A 19278-nucleotide genomic window follows, 5' to 3' on the forward strand; every position below is an offset into this window, starting at 1 on the left:
TTACTCCCTAGGTGCCGGGCTTCTGTGCGCACTTCGACGCTTTTTTTTAGCGTCGCGCTGAAATCTTTACGCTAATCATACAATATTTATGTAATTCACAGTTAATGATACCGTTGATTAACGTGTAACGAACGGTAAAAGATGAGACGCCCACGTACACCTTCACATAATCGATAAATCGATATAAATTCAACAACAACACATACAAACTAATATGCATCACAACTTAAAAATGAGCAATCTATGAATGTCATGATTTTGTGGAATGTGTTATACTGTAGCAACACAAACACACGCAAATCTCTTTCGAATGAATCTAAATTAACGGACGAAACTCTGATGCCAGCTCTAACATTTGTTATAATAATTAATATAAACTACTACTATACTTGTTATATCGTTATTTATAATAACTTAACAGTGAGTGAAGCAAAATAAGTATACGTACGACCAGTGTTAAGCAAGCCGGACAAAAGTCACAATTAGGTTAGAGATCTTAAGTAGTGGCGTATTCCTGCGGTTGAAACGCAAACTGAACTGAGCATGGAACCCGCGTGATGATGGAAGTTATATAGCGAGGCCATGAGATAGCATGTGATTTAAATGAAAAGAAAATAAAAACAAAAAAGATGAGAGAGGTGCTCCCTGACGCGTCATAATGGTAATGTACGCTCGACAGAAGTTAGCGATTACATGCAACAATAACAAAAGAAAAATCAGTTAGTCGAAGACGGCACCATTACCGGATGACGAAGTTGGGCCGGTGTACGGTATTCCGAAACTAGAACCGCAAAGTGCTTCTCGAGAACCTGAAATAGGCTCCATTATGAAGGGATTCACACAAAAAGTATTTGCGACAGTTGAGTACTTTCAAATTAATATAGTAGTTCGATAGTCGGAGACGAAACTCGTATCCCTTCACTTCTGGATGTTTGGACAAGGGACCCTTCACTTTTGGACCGTTGGCTAAGGGACCCGCATCACTTAAGCTGCACCCCATGAGCTACACCCTTTTCACCTGAGGAGAATCCGGCTCCTCCCTATTGCACCTAGGATGAAAACCGAATCCAGAATGGGTATCACAATATATTTCCGCTTATTACACCTATCCATAATTTATTCATTTATGATAGTTTTAAGGACCATAACCATTTGTAATATTATTTCTATGACGTAAAAACGTAGCTAACTCAATCTCACACTTTCTCCAGTAAAATAATCTCAAAAGCGTTAAGATGGGAAAAAAAGAACAACACTCTCTCTACTTACCTGTCGACCGTGTTGATCTTGTGGACTCATTTGGAGTGAGAGGGCGAAAGCTTGTGAGTCAAATGTGTCATCTTGAGCAATAAGAGCACCATGTACACCACTATCGGTGAGATTACTAGCATATGCTCCGAGTCCTATCTCTTCCACCCATCGTTGTACTCGTTCGTTTGACCAAACCAGTAGATCTGAAGAGAAAAAATACTTAAAAAGGGTTTCTAGAGGCATAGAAAAACTAAATTACAAGAGAATTATCCAAAAAAAGGAAGCAGCTAGTGATCCACATGACATCCTCAACCAACCTCGATTCACACTTTCACATGCTCGTCGCCTGTCTTGCAGAGTCTTCCGATCGTAGTTCAACTTTTTCAAACACATAATACCGTACTGTAAGCTGGCCCTGTGGAAATTATCCACCATACGTAAATGTGTCCTTAGATCACGTTTTGACAGATGTTCCAACATTCGTGCATCCAATAAGCATTCCATAAATGCGGATCTTCAAAAGAGATATTCGATCTGGTAAACATGAAGGACAGATTTTTTTTGTTGCGGCTGTAACTTGGAACATGCGAAATTCGAGGATATTAAATTACACTGGAAGAGTCAGAAATCCTCAAAAAAAAAATGACTTAAAAAGTTTGCAAGTCGAATTTCACTAAGCTGAAGTGACTTCGAATGAAGTTGTCGCCGAAAGCTTTTTTTTTCCCTGGAAACTACATGCACGAAAAAATAGGCAACAGAAACCAGTAACAAGGAAAGAGGACAAAACTATTTTAGTTCTGACATTGAACACGGGGAGTACTATAATTGAATTATGAAAGTTGATGGAGCGTTTTAAACTGGAACTTGTACTATTTTTTGGTGAGAGAAAAAAGGAAAAAGAATTACTAGTACTTTAAAGAACAGTTAAGCGACGTACCTATATTGCCCAAGGCCTAAACTTGGCAACCATTCATTCCCTATCCACTCATGATTCATATCTCCAAAAGCTAAAGTCATCCGAGCACATCGTGGAGCAGATGGTGATGTTAACGAGACCATTTCCTTAAGAAAAAAAAAAACTCGAACTCCACTTCGAATTTCTAGTAAGGTCATTTAAGAATTTTTTTTTTGCTTTGCTGGAACGTTTAGTCTGGCGAATTCTGGAACTAGACATACCTGGATAGCAAGCCGTAGCTTTAATCTATGAAGTGGATTGCTAATTCCGATTTCTCGTTGGATTTCTTGGTCGCTCAATGCAGACATTATTGCACCAGACTGGAACATATTGGATGGATATGATAAGTATAAATGTCCATAAAAATAGGATTAAGTCTGGACGTCCACTAAAAAAAATTACCTTTACATTTGCTCGGCAAGCAGCCACGTACCAAGCTGGCATTCCTACCCATAGTTCCAACCATGCCACAACAGTTGGTCCATTCCACAATGCAAACGGTGTTCGAGCTTTCATCGCCTTTAATTAAAGCAATATTAAATCGATTAACAAAATATTTCACAAAAACTATGCGCTTAGTACTAAATCAATCATTATAAAAATAGTTTACTATCCATGAAATCTTGGATAAAATCCCACAAACTTGTAGAGCCTTGACAGTAATTTGACCATATTATGATCATTTTCTTCAAAGTTCAAGATATTTCAGTAAGGAGCTTCTGTTGGAAAATCGGATCATCAGTGTAAGAATACAGGTATGAGATAAAAATGAATCAAAAGTTCAAATTAATCCGAGGTAAGCAAAACCCGTGTTAAGCTGAAGAACTACCGAACAATTTATTCTGGAGAAGAAATTACAAAAAAAAACCACGAAGCAAATTGGTACTTAGAGATTTCGCAGAAGCGGAAAAACAAAAAAAAAATGCGGAAGCAAAATTTAGGAGAGAAAAAAAACTCACTTCTTCTAATAACTCGTGCTTTTTCTTTTTTCGCCTATCGAAATCGCTATTTCGACCGGAACCATCGTTTCCAGAGGAAATTTCACTATCCGAGTAAGCACCCGCATCTCTTCTAAAACAAATAAATTGTGTTTATTTCTTCGAAACAATTATATAAGTTAGAAATTCCGTACCTATACGCATCACTTTGTGATTTTTTCTTATTAAACAACCGTCCTAACGTCTTAAGACCGCCAGAACTCGAGGATCGTTTCTTTTTCGTCGGAAATCCGTCAGTGGACGATGCTACTGACGAAGCTGGACTCATTCGATCCGTCTCATCAAAACGACCCTTTAATCATTCGATGGTTTTTCGATAAATTTGTGCAGTCGGAAGAACAAGGAATCAACCTGGAGTTGCTGTTGAACATGGTCAAGTCGAAGCTGACGTCTTCTTGGCGTATAATCCAAATCGCCCACCATAGAATCGTCAACAATCTGATGTTTTCAATAATATACTACGAACAATAATATGTAAACTATAATAAAACAACTAAGATAATAATTAAAATTACCGGATGACCGTAGACATCCATGTCCCTCGTCATATGTGAAGTTGATGCGTTCGCAGGCAACTTAAAAAAAGGAAGGTTTTTACAGTACTACTACTTTTTCTAACAATATTCCGAAGGAATACAGGATATTTCGAGGTGAAGCATTTTCTTTGGAACTACATTATTTAAGAAGAGTATCTTTCGAAGAGAAAAAAATGAAGAAGATTCTACGGAACCGCACAAAAAGTCTTCTTAGCCAAAAATAAAGAAAAATCCTTGCTTTAGATCATTAGATTTAGATTTTAGATTATTTACGAAAAGATTAAAAAAAAAAGAAAGTTAAAAAGTCACGAAGTCGTGGGATTACTTGCGCAAAACAATAGTTTAATAGAAAAGAAATAATAACTTGAAAGCGACGCTATAATGACAAAGAAAGAGGAAAAAATGAAACAAAGTTGGAAATTTTAAAAACAATGAAATACTTACAGTATTGTATTTGTTGATGAGGAAATCGTGTTGGGGACTATTTCGAGGAGTACTACGAGCACTGAGATGATCCTCAATGTACTCGTTTCTTGCTCGAGACTCAAGATGTTCAGCTGCTCTTTCTGCATGATGTTTTTCTTCTTGAATCATGCTAAAGTAAGAGAGAATTAAAATTTACACAAAAAAACGTTAAGTAGCTGAAATTGAGTCACTTCTTAAAGATGGAACCAAACTTGTAAAAGTACTAAATCTAGGATTTTTGATAGAACGAATACTAACCGAATTTCTGAATTAATCGCATCCAAACGTTCCTGAAGCATTGAGGCAAGCACATGTGCATCTTGTGTACCCTGAAGAAAAAAATTGTCAATATGTATTATTGGAAAATTGAAGAAAACAAATATGACGGAAGAGATAGAAATGAATTCAACCTGCTGAGGCATAGTGTTCATGAGGAGATCCGGTTGTTGTGAGGATTGTTTCGGACCTGCACCTCGCTGCAATGTGGTACCACTTCCCATGTCCAACATTGATGGAGAAGATGAGAATGCCTGTAGTAAACGAGAGTTGAGGATGGATTTTGGAACTTAAAAAAAAGAAAAGGGTTGAAAAAAAGAATACACTAAGAATTACCTGCTGTACATTGGCAAGAACATGTGCCTGCTGTAGACGATCCCATTCTTGCTCGTTGAGAGTTTGAACCTTAGTAGGATCTTCCTAAATAAAGAAAGTGGATAAGTATTTAAAATAAAGAACTTTTGAACCAACAACAATGGAAAAATGATTTTTTTGCTAGCTAAAGATATGAAAAAAGGAAAGGTGAACGGAATTCTGAAGCAATTCTATGTTTTCGTGCCACGACCTTTACGACCTAACAGTCAATTCAATTACTACGTTGAGAAAGAAGTGGGAGGAATCCTTTAAAACACTATTTGTAAACACTAATGTTGCATCATTCTTGCAAAAGAGTATAGAGTTTCATGGAGAATTTAAGTCAGTATGGATTGAATTTCACCCCAAAAAATTAAGTATATGTAACCGGAATCACATCTACCATCGATTTGAAATACATGGATGTGATTACGGATTACTACTCGAAAGGAAACACATTAAATGAGTAGTTGGAAGGTGTACAGCGTTCAACACAGATAAACTCACACGATTCTCCCTCCTTTAAACTTCCATTAACTTAAATATTCCTTGAAAAAAAAATGGTCAAAACGTTGTGGAATCAAACGAATGAGAAGAGGTTGCGGATAAAAAGACAGTGTGCAGAAAAAAAAAACAAGTGGCTTTTTTATTCCTCAAAAACTGACAATGGTAATAGAATAAATTTTTCCAGTAAGAATAAAATATTTTCGATAAACCATTACATACTTTATATTTGAAAAGAAAATAATAAAATCGCAAACAAAAAAATAGCAAACTGGGGATATTGCAATAGCAAGTAAAGGTAAATTGAAAAAAAAAACTATGTTAAAATTGCTTAAGGATACCGTTATGTACCTGTAAAGCTGCAATTCTGCCTTTATTAGGTCGACGAATTCCTACGGTAGCATAACCAGGTGGTGTAGAATTAGCGTAAGAACTTTGTGGAAATGGTTGTGATACAACAGTTTGTGGAGATGGTGCTGTGATTCCATTCGGTATAACAAGTGGAAGCGGTGGTGGTAGCACGGCATGCATCCTGAAAATACCCGTCATCCAAAAAAAAAAAAACGCCACTACAGTAAAGTAATTTCATGCATTTCTTCTTGTATATTCAGAGATCTGACCTCGTTTTCTTCCAGGCGCAAACTTTAAATCATACGTAAATCTTTAGGTAATAAGTAGAATAACATATGTAATTGAGTGAGGACTACGACAATTTCAAAAAAAAAAAAAAACTGACAAAACACGGAAATAACAGTGAATACAGTGGTAAATACCTGGAATGAAACTGTGCAGTCCTAGCGTTGTACAACTGCTGACGAAGTGCTTCAATTTCCTGTCGAAGAGCATCGTTATCACGCTGGAGGCGCTCTTTTGTTCTTTCCGCCTGGAGAAAAACTGCCGAGGATGGAAGAAAAACCAGAAGAAAAACTAATCCAAGAAAGTGAAAAAAAGAATCTGTCTCAATTAATCAAAAATGGGAAACATTTCAAATAGAAAGAATAGATAGTGATTAAAAATAGTGAAACGAATTAAATCCCGAGAAATTTATAACCAGACCTGTCCACAAACCTGATCGTAGATCTTCTTCGTATTCTCTAACTGTTGCGTGAGACGATTCTTATCATCCAAAGCTTGCATACGTTCTTTTAAATGTAATTGTAATCGATCATTCGATTCCGATAGAAGCTTAAATATTCGTAATTTTAGAATATAAAAGTGATATTTACATGATACTAGTAAATATTACCTTATCAACAGTGCTACTTAATCGTTGGCTATGCTCCTCATTCATCTTCTCCCTTTGAAAGGCTCTTTCCAGTTCAGCTGATGATTCGAGGGCTTGTCGCTCTAATCGTTGAACTCGTTCCTCAGCAGATAGTTGCTTCTGAAAATATCAGTCGGGAGTGATATGAGAGTGCACGTTGGGATCTATATATCCTTAAAAAAAGGAGGTAAAGTGGTGGGTTTTTCTTTCAAGTCTTTTAAATGTAATTGTAATCGATCATTCGATTCCGATAGAAGCTTAAATATTCGTAATTTCAGGATATAAAAGTTGAGAGATATGATTTAGATGAGTTCTATATCTTACAAGTTGAGCTGTACGTAACAAATAAACGACAACTATTTGATGTGTGGAAGCTATTTGTACGAGATATTCACATGACACACGTGTTTACATGAGGGAAACGACAACAACACATACCTGTTCAGCAGCAGTCAATGCTTCCATACGTTGTTGCAACTCGGCCTCAACCGATGGCAATGATTCCGCTTTTTTAAGACTTTGAGCAAGTTGCTTTTCAGCGAGTTCCAGCCGTTCTTGTAATGAACGCACTTTCTCCTCATTTAATCGCACAGCTGCATCTTTATTGGCCAACTAAAATACAAAAACTATTATAAAACTATAACTAAACATGTTCGAATTTCCAAGGTATAGTAATAAATTTAAAAATTAATTCGTTTCGTTTTCAAATTAAAAAATCTCTATTAAAAGGTCTGTGAAAATTGTCGTGAATACAAATCAGGTTTTAAACGAACGAAGCCCCCATCAGAAAAATCCACACATTCACTGTGACCTTTTGGAAAGATGAAAGCGTTTCGAAAAAAAAGCGAATTCGTGCGGAAATTGTAGCTATTTCCGTGTGGGATGTAATTGACAAATTTGTGCGGCAGAAATAACACTAAAATGGACATTTTTCGAGATGAAGTTGTCCTGATTACGATTACGATATTATTTCAGGATAACTCGGAGAATTTTGAGTTTTAGTGTAATAGTGCGTGGACAATTATGTGCAACAATTTTTAATCGTTTTGCAGCCAATCTGTGTAATATGTAAATACGGCGCTATGGGTGGGACGCTCCAATCCTGAGGGTAGGGTGATATCAACACCCTCACTTCACAAAAATATACGGTAGGATACATCGAATAAAGTGGAATACAACGCGAAGGCCATGGAGTTTTCTTCTTTTCAACATATCTGTGGATTATGAAATCTATCACATTTCTTTATAAAAAGCAATTATGGTCGGGATTTTGTGGATATAGCTTTTTTTTCGAAAATTTTCATGCGGATTCATATTGTAAACTGATCTAGCTTTACAGTGCTGAAAAAACATCGGTGGATCCCTTCTTCACTGGTAATATTCCGATGCTGATTTTTCATTGAATAAGCGTGAGCAGAATAATTACAAATTTATGTGAAATATTCCATTATTAAATCGTCAGAGTGAAAATTTTGAGAATAAGATGCGTCAGTGAACTTGATATATTTCATTGAGGGCAATGACAACTTTAGTTTCAAATATAATTCTTATTTATACCTCACCACATAAAGATACATTCCCGGAGAAAAAATCTTACAAAAGTACATGATATTCCCTTGCACGGATTTTGTGGATGGAAGAAAAAATTAGCGCAATGAATCAATTACACACTGTTCGATAGAATCGCTATCTTTTCAGCTACTTCTCGGATCAAATCCTCAAACTACCAACAACTATTTATGACAACGTGGACTATGTACATAATTTTTGATTTAATCGAAATTTGTAACGATTCAAAATTTGTGGTCGTACAAGAGAACCCCACTTTGTCCTTGTTTACATGCTAGTCGCCCACCGATCTCAAATTTCTCAATGCCAGCTTTCATTAAATATTCTCAACACGCCATAACGAAACGGACGCGTACATTCAGATCCGAGATATTAAAGAAAAAAATGAAAAAGAAAGTAATACACCATAGTTGAAAAAAAATTATCTGTTAGTATATTTTTGTGTAATTTCACAACATAACACTTACCTGATGTTCTAATTTATCGTTCAAATCACGAATGCACGTCGCCTCCCTTTGTGCCGATAGGAAACGGCTTTCCAGTGTCGAAATTCGAGCCTCCTGATCGTTACGTTGTGCTTCAGCCTGAAAATAGACATCAATACACTCGTTCGATGTGGATTTCGGTCAGGAATACTTTTTTTTCCGAAAATACGCCTAGCGCAATCTTATGTTCAAACGGGCGGAAATGATGCGGCCACCCTCCCCTCCACTCGCCATGAATTTGAGGTTTTCAATTTGATCAGATGTGTCTGTCATCAAAAACATGGAGATTAAATGCCATCCACGTCTCTTAGGCCTTCGATGTTGGTACGAATATAGTAATATAAGAGTGTAATATAATAAAGCATTGTAAACAAAAAAAAAGAAAGAAACACAGAGACAAAAAACGAGGAAATAAACCTCACATGGTAAAGGGATATTTAACTAACCTCATGTAGTTGATTCTTCACTTTCGTCAATTGTTCCTGGCATGTATGTGTGTCTTTTTGAGCAGATGATAATTGTGCTTCCAATTCAGAATTCCTGCATAGAAACAAATATCGGGCGGGAATTCTTACCCTTCGGTTGCATGGATTTAGAGAGAAAAAAAAACTCGAGGTTCCATTAATAACAGACCTCGCACTGAGTTCTTGAACTTGCTTGAGGCTGTTTGTCAGTTCAACTTTCATTCGTTCACAGGCTTCTTGCATTTCGACAAGGCGTGCAGCCGATTCGCTACTCAATGCGCCATTCGTCTTCTGGCCTTTGGCCTTAAAAAAGAACATAATTAGAAAGAAATAAATCTATCACCTTCGGATGACTGCGCTGAAAATTAACCAATTCCACTTGGTGATAGATATATCGTTTCGTTGTTGTCTCGAAATATTGGGTCTTTGGCGGCAAATCTTGGGCACAGACACAATCCAACAACCGCGGTAACCAAAATATTTGGCCAAAAAAAACTGACACCAAGTTACTGTAGATGAAAGAACGAATTCGAATCCAGGAATGAAATCCATATTTCCTAATTCGTACACCTTTTCATAGATCCATAAAGATCCAAACATAGCTACGTATCTACACAGGAAACGATATTAAGACTGGGGATTTCTTTGTTATGAAAAGTTTGGCATGTACGGCACTAATAGAAAGAAATAATAATAGTTAATAACAAAACTATGTATGGTCAAAATATATTGCTGCACCAAAAACACTTGTAAAAATATGAGAACAGGTATATGTTCACCGTTTCTTTCAACGTGTTATCTCATCCTAATAAGCATACTGTATCATCTGGATAAAAGACAGCCAACTCTTCCTACCTGAGCTTCTTCAGCTTCGGCGGCGACCATGGCGAGTCGCGCTTTGAGTCCTGAATTCTCTTCTCCCTTTGAGGTGAGTTCTTCTTCTAATGTTGCTACTCGTTCCATAGCGACTCGTAAGCGTTCCCTAACCTAAAACATAGCTTGTGCACCGCTTGTCTCCGTAGGAATTCCCGTTTTATCATACCTTTTCATCTAAAGCCTTGTGATGTTCGAACAAACTCTTTAAAGCTTTTAAAACCTCTACTTCCGAAGAAACCTGAAAAAAAAACGTCGGCATTTGTTTCCAAATTTCTTTCGCGGAAACTATGGTATTCCCCTCACCCCTGCCGGGCTTTGAGCTTGTCGTTTCATCACGGTAACTCGTAATGACCTCTCGTGCCTAGAGACAAGGCACTCCAGATGTTCTAGTAACAATCTGGTGTTATTTCGTTCGGCCTAAACATATGTGGATTTAGAAAAAGAAGCGGCTAGCAAGAGTTATGACATGATGAATGTCGGGAAAGTGAGAATCTGGCCAAACTTGCCTTGAGTTCGACGATTTCTTCATCTTTTTCTAGTAACTGCTCACGGATCTGCACAAGCTCTTTTGTCATTGATTGCAGTTCCTAGAATAAATCACATTTTTTTGACGAGCCCTGCCATTTGATGTCCTTCTAGGACAATCAAAGAGGTATGACTAACTGCAGAAAGCTACCAAAATACGAGTTCCCAGATGCGAAACCTCAGTGAGTCAAGAGGGATCTTGTTAGCCAGGTTACTGTATCACTCTACAGACAACACTAGGAAGGAACCCGATAGCGATCTCAGAATGCGACATAGCCCGAAACGAACCGAGCTCGATGCTGCCACCACTTCGACAGCGTCACCGGCGGGTGCATCACCAGTCATCGCTCATTGTCGTGGAATATTGGCTGGATGAGGTCGGTTGAAGGGTCGTGAGAGGAGGGACAAACCGCTGTCTATTACCTAGCCAGCGAATGGCCGGAGTCAATAAGGAGTGCGCCTCACGGGCTAATAAGATGCCGCAGTAGCACACACACACACACACGCATACACACACTCATACACTACGCAAGCCTACTCAACATCGCTAAGCTTATCCAGAAGATCATGACAACTAGGAAGAGCGTGCTGGCAGCTTACTTCGTATCCGGCATTACCATCGAACCTCGTCATCGTGTCCCCATATCGCCACCCTCACACACTTCTATTGCACACACACGTACAACTCTGGATTTCGGCAGCGGATGCGGTCAGCGTGCTGATTCCGCATTCCTCCATTTTCAATTGCTGCTTTGCACTAGTCCAACAGCCACCTCTTCGGGCTTTCGTGCAACATTAACACAATCCCAAAAAGAGAGTAGCACACACATGCGCACATACGAATTACGTCATTTAAATGGAGGAATGAGTGCCGTCAAAATGAGTAACCGCCACTTACATTCGGTAAATGTTGTGTGTGCATTTCGAATTGGCGTCGAAGACTTTCCTTTTCTTTCTCGAGATCTCGAACTCGTTGATTGCTCTCTTCCACTTGACGTTTGTACTGTTCCAGTTGTTCTTGTAATTTGTCGCGATCTTCGAGCATGTTAACCATGAGCTGAAACGTCAAAAAAAATAGGGAAAGATTTGAGGGGAAAACTCAAAGAACGGCGCGCTGAGAACGAGATTCTCGTCAAGAAAACGAACAATACAAAAAAAAAGAAGCTTTTGAAGAAATTCTCATCTACCATGTACATGTTCCTTCAATAGCTAAAACAAGCGGGAAGGCAGTAAAACAAAATGGGACAGAGCCGCCCACCTGCTCAATGTTGGCGTCATGTGTGTGCTCATCGTTTGTCGTAACGTTGTCGACACCATCTTCGCTGATCGTTGGCATTACATCGCACATCATCGCACCATTATTCCAACTCATCGCCCTAAATTACTAGTTAAATCGAATTGTAAGAACAATTTCCAAACAAAAACGTGAAAACATTAAGAAACAAAAAGTCGTGAATTTCTGGATGGATTGCGGACTTATCTAGCCTAAAATCAAAGAGGAAAAAACTAATTTGTAGACACTGTTAAAAAGTTGGAATATTTGCGAATATTCGTCGTATGAAAGCCATCTAGTGGTTCGTGGTTACACAAATATTTCAGTGGTTTTATAATTAAAAACAACATTTGCACTAAAATGTCATCATTGCTTATGAAGAATTCAAATTTTGCGTGCAAATATTTCGCAAATTTAGATGATTGCCATAGTTAGCGATCGATTCCGACTATTACTAAATAAAACAATGGAACAATAGGAGGTTCACATCGATAAATAACGCTCAATAACTGGTCTGTAACTAGTAATAATAACAGTAAGAATAATAGGAATAAATTTAGAATAGTCGTTTCGATAGATGTTTTAATTAATAAGTATGGATCCGAGAAAAAACTTTAGAGTAAGTTCGAAAGTCCTTTTTATGTTTGTTGAAACCCCAACCTAACTCGAACAACCCAGCTCATACTTCACATTTCCAGATTCCACAAGAGTACTGTAGTATGTTTTGTTTCTTTAAAAAAAAATACTGGTAGAAATGAAGAAAACCAATACGAATAATAATTGAAACAAATCCTATGATATGCGACACTAGATTTTTCTTTGTAAACATTTCCCGTAGCAACCAACGGAAACAAAAAAAAGTCAATTTCACATAGAATTTCACCACAATTCGTCCAGAAGAGGTGAGCAATAACAGAAAAAAAAAGAATCTATTCCAGATGCGAATAAGAGACATCAACCGAACATCAACCCCCCTCCCTCCCTCCCTCTTCGTAGAGCATCTCTTTTTTTCACCTTCTCGTTCTTAAAACTGCATTTACAGCACTCAACTACCCCATAGAAAACACAATGACTGGGGATTAATTATTTTATATGTGAATTTAAGACATTAAACATTAATAGCCAATCAATCATCGATTTTTAACCAGCAGAAAAACTATAAATAGCAACAACACCGATTGAAACGGCTGTTATTCATTTCTTTTTGCTAAACACATAGGTCATCAGGTAAGAAGGTTGAAATAAGAAAGTTGTCTGCACTACTAGGAAGAATTCCAGGAATGCATCCTAGCAAAAGAGCTTTCGACGCCTTTCGATTAATGAAAAGCCTACAGTAACCTTACAATGAATCATAATCGATTCGCAAACTAATACCTGCAAGGATCCGTTTTACAATTGGTAGCACGAATTCACGTACACTTAAGTAGATCATTCCGAACTATACATATAGACGACTAATTGATATAATTACACCATATACGTTGAATTAATTTAAATCGCAAAATTACTGTGGATGCACGAAAATTTAGGTGAATAAGTGGAGAAGTTCTAATTGTCGAATAACGATGAGAAAAGAAAGAAAGAGCAATAAAAAGCACGTGCACATATGTTTGTTGACTATAATCGCGCACGAAAATTACTGACTATGCCCGGGCGGCCTCCGTGCATCGTTTTGTTCACTAGTGTGCTTTTCGTTACGTTATGATGCCGAGCGAACGACGGCTGACCGTTGTAACGACGAATCGCAGCGCGTCCATACGTCTGATCGCTGCGATGTGAACACGCCCGCTCATCTTCACAAATGTTCGGAGAATCGTTGAATTGAATGAATATTCATGAATGCTACTAGATCGCAACCTAGATTTTCGTGTAATGTCGCGCGAATCTCCGTGGGGTTTTTTTCCCTTACGATCATATACGGTATGATGTTTGTGTGAATGATAGTAGGAGAAATTCCACGATGAAGTTTTATGAACATTGATGACGACGTTGAGGTAAGAGATTTTAAGAAAAAAAGAAAGAACAACAAACGAATCAGATGCTTACGCCGAATGAAGATTGGACGTCCGGGTTTATGTGCGATGTGGGGCTGGTTACTTCATCGCTATGATGACGATGTTGGGGATGTGGGCGTTCAGCCAAGAGGGGGTAACACGCTGAAACAACACAACCAATACGAATTAATGTAGCATAGAAAAGTGGTATTCTACGAACAGATATTGTTCACGTCTTCAGGATAAATTACGGACAGAATCCAACAGTTTCAGCTATCGAAAAAAACGAAGAAAAAAAAAACAGGACCGCAATAAGGTTTAAAAGGTGGTTCACAGTAATTGATAGAAAACAACGTTAATTTCAACTGATTTTTCTTGAATCTGTCGTCAAAGATTTAGAAATCCTGGAAATTCCTTCAAAAGAAAGTAATGATGAAGAGCGGTATCGCTGCCTATGACACAGATGCTTGAAATGTGGAAAAAAAAAACAGAAACGTTTGATAAAGACTTCCAAGCATACACAACGTTTCATGAAGTTCTACCTCATTCCTAGAATTTTTTTTCTGAGCAGAAAAGTGAATGTGGAGAAGAGGAGAAGCGATAAGAAGAAGTTCAGGAGTATAACGTCAGAACATCGTTTATCCTAGATGACTAACGATATCAGATAAGACGATGAACAAGAGCAAGACAAAGACAACTCTAACAATCCGATAAAGTTTACATTACACATTAAAGATGACTATCGATGCTATTTGTGTTTAACGACCTCATATGAAACTGGATTACTGAAAAAAAAATTTAAAAAACCATATCTTAGCACGCTCATCTAATTCGTATTCACCAGAAGAGTTTCATGTTTTTCTAAGGTAATATCTTACAAAAATACAAAAAATATCACGTTAAAATACATGAAAATTCAGCAACAAACAAAATCATCTAATATATAATACTATAAGATTTTTGATGTCAGTGGAATTGATTAAGTAGCGATAATGTATTCCTCAAGAGGGCTATTTATTCATACTATTCAGGCATGCTGTCAGTGCATTTGAAAAAGAAGAAAATAGATTATGTTAGGAATCTATGCCGAACGCTCTAACTGAAAGGGTACGTGAGAGAAATATGAGAAAAATGATATCCACACAAAGAAGAAAAACAAAACGAATTAGAACTTAAGCAAAAAACTTGGTGTTCTCTTACTTTCAATAATAAACAACATCAATACGAGGTAGATTTGGGAGAAAAAAAAGTGGTTCGAAAATTCCATAAAGATGGATTGGACATTGCAGAATCGAGAATTCATTTGAAATCCACAACATCTTCACAGTATGTTGATTAATCCACTAACAAAATGGATAGCGAGTGAGACAATCTTCAATAATTTTTCAGAGCAGAAGGAAAACGAGGAAGAAACATAATACGTTGCAGAAGAAAAATTCGTAAAGGTGGATATGAACTAGGAAGAACTTCCTCCCAACTAATATCTCCAGATGTTCAAATATTCGGCAATGGGGAGCAATTCCTAAGATCTTTCTGGTGTTTCGGCAAGGATAATATCGAACGACCATGCAGCGGTGAAAAAGGAGAACATGCTTTTGAAAAAAAAAATGAAACCATTCAGCGAATCCGAAATGACACCCGCATTTCTGAGCGTCAGAGAACGCCAGCTATCTAGGCAGCTGAGGCCAGTCAGCGGTCAGCGGAGTCTCGTCCCTCGGACATAACACATACTTGCATCGATTGCACCCAAGCCACACACATACACACACACAGAGACACACATACACATAGACATTGAGGCAAGCCGACAGGGATCAGTCGTCCGACCCTCCCTCGCTCCTGATCACTCCTTACACTCGAATAGCTCGCCATAAAACCTGACTCACTAAGAGCAATCAAGGTATTTGTTCGGATGCAAAAGCGGACCGCATTAATAAGTTCAGTGAGGTGAAAAAAGAAAACGAGGTTAGGCACCACGAGCAGATATGGAATGTGGGTGATCCTGGCCTTCTTATCACTCGAAACAAATCAAGAAAGAAATATCCAATACGAAATATATTCAGGAAAAAAGTACCCTCTTCATAACGGAATTGCTTTTCCAGTTAAAATAATACGGGGAAGGCTAGCAAGGAGTTCATGGACATAGTCAGGAACGAATATAGCTTCAGGACAAACCACATAGTCGAACAATGGACAACCACGAAAATGACTGCACCCATACATACACAATAGAAGTAAAAAACAATGTGTCTTCGTATATACTGATGTCTTGGATGAAAACGCAGACAAAAGTTGTTGAGATGCATCGGGATTCACTCAGAGATACTCCTAAAAGGACTTAAACTCTTAAAGGATAATCAAAGACATTGCCACATGGATTAGCATGCAAAATACGCAATAAGGAGTTCGAAAAAAGCATTTTACTACAAAAAAAGACGACCAACTAAGAAAATGCAACGTAATTTAAGCAAAAGAATGAAAAGTTACTAAATAACACTGTAAAGAAATCATAAGGTTCTAGAGAGAGTTATTCACATCCACGTAAGAAAGAACAACAGTGACTGCACTCCATTTCCTGACTAGTGTAGGATTTAAAAGCTGCCTTGAACGTCTGAAGGGTTCTCAAGGATTAACCTTGAAATACTGGAGTTCTCGAGACACGGGCAGGTTTTTTTTTCGCTTCCTGGAAGTGTACTAGGAACTAGTATTTTGATAGAAGACATTATGTAAACTAGAGTATGACAGGCGGCCGAAAAAAGTGTCATAGCCATCAATTTCATCTGCAAAATTGTAATCCTCATAAAAAGATCTGTAGATTAATGCTTCAGGATAAGCATATGAGAATTTCCTGGCACAAACAGTTTAATAACATTATTAGCATGAAATTTACATTTGGTCTCCATATGAGGATAAGCAGAAGTAAAGGGATCCGCATCACTGAAATCGAGGAATCCAGGCAAGAACGAGGAGAAACATCTTCAAAGAAAAACCAGTGAAGCCTTGTCATAGCATAGGATGACGTTATAGCTAAGAAAAAGTTCCTAAGCTTACAATGACCTGCAAATTGCGCATGCAGTATCCCGGTATAATCGGATATCATTGCGGTGAACGCTACGCGACCGCGCGCCGCACGCTGAGGTGTTGGGACCACCCAGAAGCGGTTTTCATACATTCATTTTGAAGGATTTTAACTAGGTTAGGAAAGGGTGAATGGAGAAGTGTTTAGGCGCATTTTGTACGGAATTAGCTGGGACATCCGAAGAATTCCTCAGCGTTTCGAAACGCTTTGTTTTTGGGGAAATAGACAAGTACGTCCGAAAGAGTGTTAAAATTTCATTGCACACTTTGATTCCATTACCAAAATTGGTTACGCGTTTATGTAAGAACTAGAACTCTCATTGCTAACAGGGGAGGAAATGGAATGAACTCAGTTTTTCACAGTAATGAATCCATGAGGGCTCTGAATTGGACGATGTGCATGTTGTGGGGCAAAAAATAACGGGAAGAGGAGGAAGTTGCACTTAGCATTTGAAATTTGTTTATAAATATTCAATGAATGTAAAGACGAATGAATGTCGAATGTAGAGACCTCAGTTCAAAAAAAAAAATAAACTTCTGTGGTTTCATTTTAATAAATGTACAATCCTGTTGACACTAGTTCTGATTTTTTTCTGCTCATCACATGATCACAAATGAAATTGTTGCGCATAAATCCACCTTCAACTTTTTGGATGTCAAAGAATGAGGTTTTTATGGGATCTATTCTGATCCAGTATGGGTATCCTTGCTAGAAAAAGACACCTCTTAGATATTTATGCACTGTGTCATAACATTTCTAGCGAATGTTTCACCATTACCAACATTATATAAGAAGAATTTTCTCCTGATGAAAACCATTAATTTATTTCCGTTACACTTAACAACGATGTGAAACAGCCTTGGAAAAGTGCCCGTATCCGAAAGGGCAACGAAAGTGCTAGTGGGGAACGGTGGAGGAAAAAAAAATGCACTTACACTTGTTAAAGTCCGCGATGATAGAGTAGGAGAAGCGTTGAATTTCGATTGATTCGTGGAAAATGTAGGAAGAGGAAAGACAGCTACGAGATGAATATTATTTCTTTCTCTTCGTAACATTCTTCTTTCTCTATCTTTCTATATATGTCTTGTCTGGATTGTCGGTATTCCAATGACATTGTATCTAATTGGAGTGACGCGATTAGCGGTATCTGATCGTCTCACCTGAGTGTCTATGAACGAAAAAGTTATCCATATACTCCAATACTTCCTTGGAATAGAGATAAACACAATATGGATCAAATTTATTCTCAGCTCCTCAAGATTCATGGACTATTCTCCTTATATACCTAGTGTTTCTAGGAATTTCTGCCTTTCAAACACTTTTTCTGGATGAATCTTTTCTCAGTTCCTTAAAATATCGTATATAGTGAGTAATTAGGGCGCGGAATTCCAAATTCTACTCACGCTACTCGAGAAGAGAAGAGATTTCCGTAATGAAATATATATGATATGGTTTCCGTTCCTGAAACCCGTGAGAATTCTCGGGAATAACGAAGGCTTCTGCTTCCACTACTTAAGGAAATTTGTTTTATTTCTAACTGATCTTTATTTTATCACATAAATTGTTATTATTTACCATTATTTATTTATTCTTCCACATTTGTGCACAAAATCATGAGACAAATTCATGGTCTATCGCAAGATTAAAGCCCTGAAAATTTCCCGGATGCATCAAAATTCTTTGAACCTCTGGAAGAAGTTTATTCCCGGGTACGGACCGTCACCAGGGCGTTCACGGTATTGCGGATATTGCGGTTAAGGCTGCCTCAAATCGTGTTGTCATTATTTCTTGTACATTTAGAAAAGTGTTGAACTTTCTGAAAAAATTTCTACTTTTTTTCTTCTTTTCTTCGCAAAATAACTCCTTTAAAAATAAATTTTCCCACAGGACACTGCTTTACAAACCTTACTCAATTGACTTGTGCTTTTTAAAAGAACGGAAAAACGCCATGGATTCCTATGCGTCCAGAGCAATTTTACGGAAAGCTTTTAAGTGAATGTTGTTTGCTGAAGCATAAAAATTGTCAACTGATGTAAACGATTAAAAAGATGGAAAATGAAGGCTTTGAAAAAAAATAAAGGAATTGACGATTCTCGATGTAATGTTGAAGAATCGCGAGAACTTGCTCGCTAGTTATTTCCACTTTACTGGCATTCTTCCTGAATTTTTCGTGGTAACCATTTCAGAATTGTTGTAAGTAAAAAAAAAAAAAACAAAGTGGTGAGCTATGTGCTTTGGTTGATTGCACGGGGAACGGTAAAGGAGGTCCCAGTGGATTCTCCGCGAATGCCTCCGAGACATTACGTGTCCAGCGGATACCCCGAGGGATACGCTAACATACCTCGACGAGGTGCATGCTCCAGTTGTCCATAAAGATGCAGACGCCGTCTAAGATGTTTTTCAGGCTGTA

The 19278-nt window shown here is 37.8% G+C and overlaps 2 protein-coding genes across 3 annotated transcripts in view; both read right to left on the reverse strand.

Annotated features, from left to right (window-relative positions):
• Positions 1 to 19278, reverse strand: part of RB195_025886 (uncharacterized protein) — a gene marked incomplete at both ends in the record, with an annotated part of 21248 nt that continues 1970 nt past the window's right edge. Inside the window, 29 exons of one of the 2 annotated variants that reach the window (XM_064214212.1) lie at positions 1 to 57; positions 744 to 809; positions 1270 to 1454; positions 1569 to 1765; positions 2189 to 2313; positions 2428 to 2526; positions 2609 to 2725; positions 3166 to 3277; positions 3339 to 3496; positions 3556 to 3642; positions 3720 to 3779; positions 4185 to 4335; positions 4464 to 4534; positions 4616 to 4735; positions 4818 to 4901; positions 5691 to 5871; positions 6113 to 6222; positions 6408 to 6524; positions 6586 to 6723; positions 7042 to 7215; positions 8640 to 8756; positions 9104 to 9197; positions 9291 to 9424; positions 9977 to 10108; positions 10164 to 10235; positions 10301 to 10414; positions 10504 to 10584; positions 11421 to 11579; positions 11781 to 11898. In XM_064214212.1, coding sequence (XP_064070093.1) covers positions 1 to 57; positions 744 to 809; positions 1270 to 1454; positions 1569 to 1765; positions 2189 to 2313; positions 2428 to 2526; positions 2609 to 2725; positions 3166 to 3277; positions 3339 to 3496; positions 3556 to 3642; positions 3720 to 3779; positions 4185 to 4335; positions 4464 to 4534; positions 4616 to 4735; positions 4818 to 4901; positions 5691 to 5871; positions 6113 to 6222; positions 6408 to 6524; positions 6586 to 6723; positions 7042 to 7215; positions 8640 to 8756; positions 9104 to 9197; positions 9291 to 9424; positions 9977 to 10108; positions 10164 to 10235; positions 10301 to 10414; positions 10504 to 10584; positions 11421 to 11579; positions 11781 to 11898 — 3430 coding nt within the window. Of the gene's footprint in view, positions 58 to 743; positions 810 to 1269; positions 1455 to 1568; positions 1766 to 2188; positions 2314 to 2427; positions 2527 to 2608; positions 2726 to 3165; positions 3278 to 3338; positions 3497 to 3555; positions 3643 to 3719; positions 3780 to 4184; positions 4336 to 4463; positions 4535 to 4615; positions 4736 to 4817; positions 4902 to 5690; positions 5872 to 6112; positions 6223 to 6407; positions 6525 to 6585; positions 6724 to 7041; positions 7216 to 8639; positions 8757 to 9103; positions 9198 to 9290; positions 9425 to 9976; positions 10109 to 10163; positions 10236 to 10300; positions 10415 to 10503; positions 10585 to 11420; positions 11580 to 11780; positions 11899 to 19278 lie in introns of those variants that run through there. The other variant, XM_064214213.1, reaches the window with a different exon arrangement.
• Positions 11881 to 19278, reverse strand: part of RB195_025887 (uncharacterized protein) — a gene marked incomplete at both ends in the record, with an annotated part of 22293 nt that continues 14895 nt past the window's right edge. The window contains 2 exons of the mRNA XM_064214214.1: positions 11881 to 11898; positions 13842 to 13951. Coding sequence (XP_064070095.1) covers positions 11881 to 11898; positions 13842 to 13951 — 128 coding nt within the window. The remainder of the gene's footprint in view (positions 11899 to 13841; positions 13952 to 19278) is intronic.

Source organism: Necator americanus, chromosome X (assembly GCF_031761385.1).
Source record: "Necator americanus strain Aroian chromosome X, whole genome shotgun sequence".
In the NCBI taxonomy this organism is placed as follows: domain Eukaryota; kingdom Metazoa; phylum Nematoda; class Chromadorea; order Rhabditida; family Ancylostomatidae; genus Necator; species Necator americanus.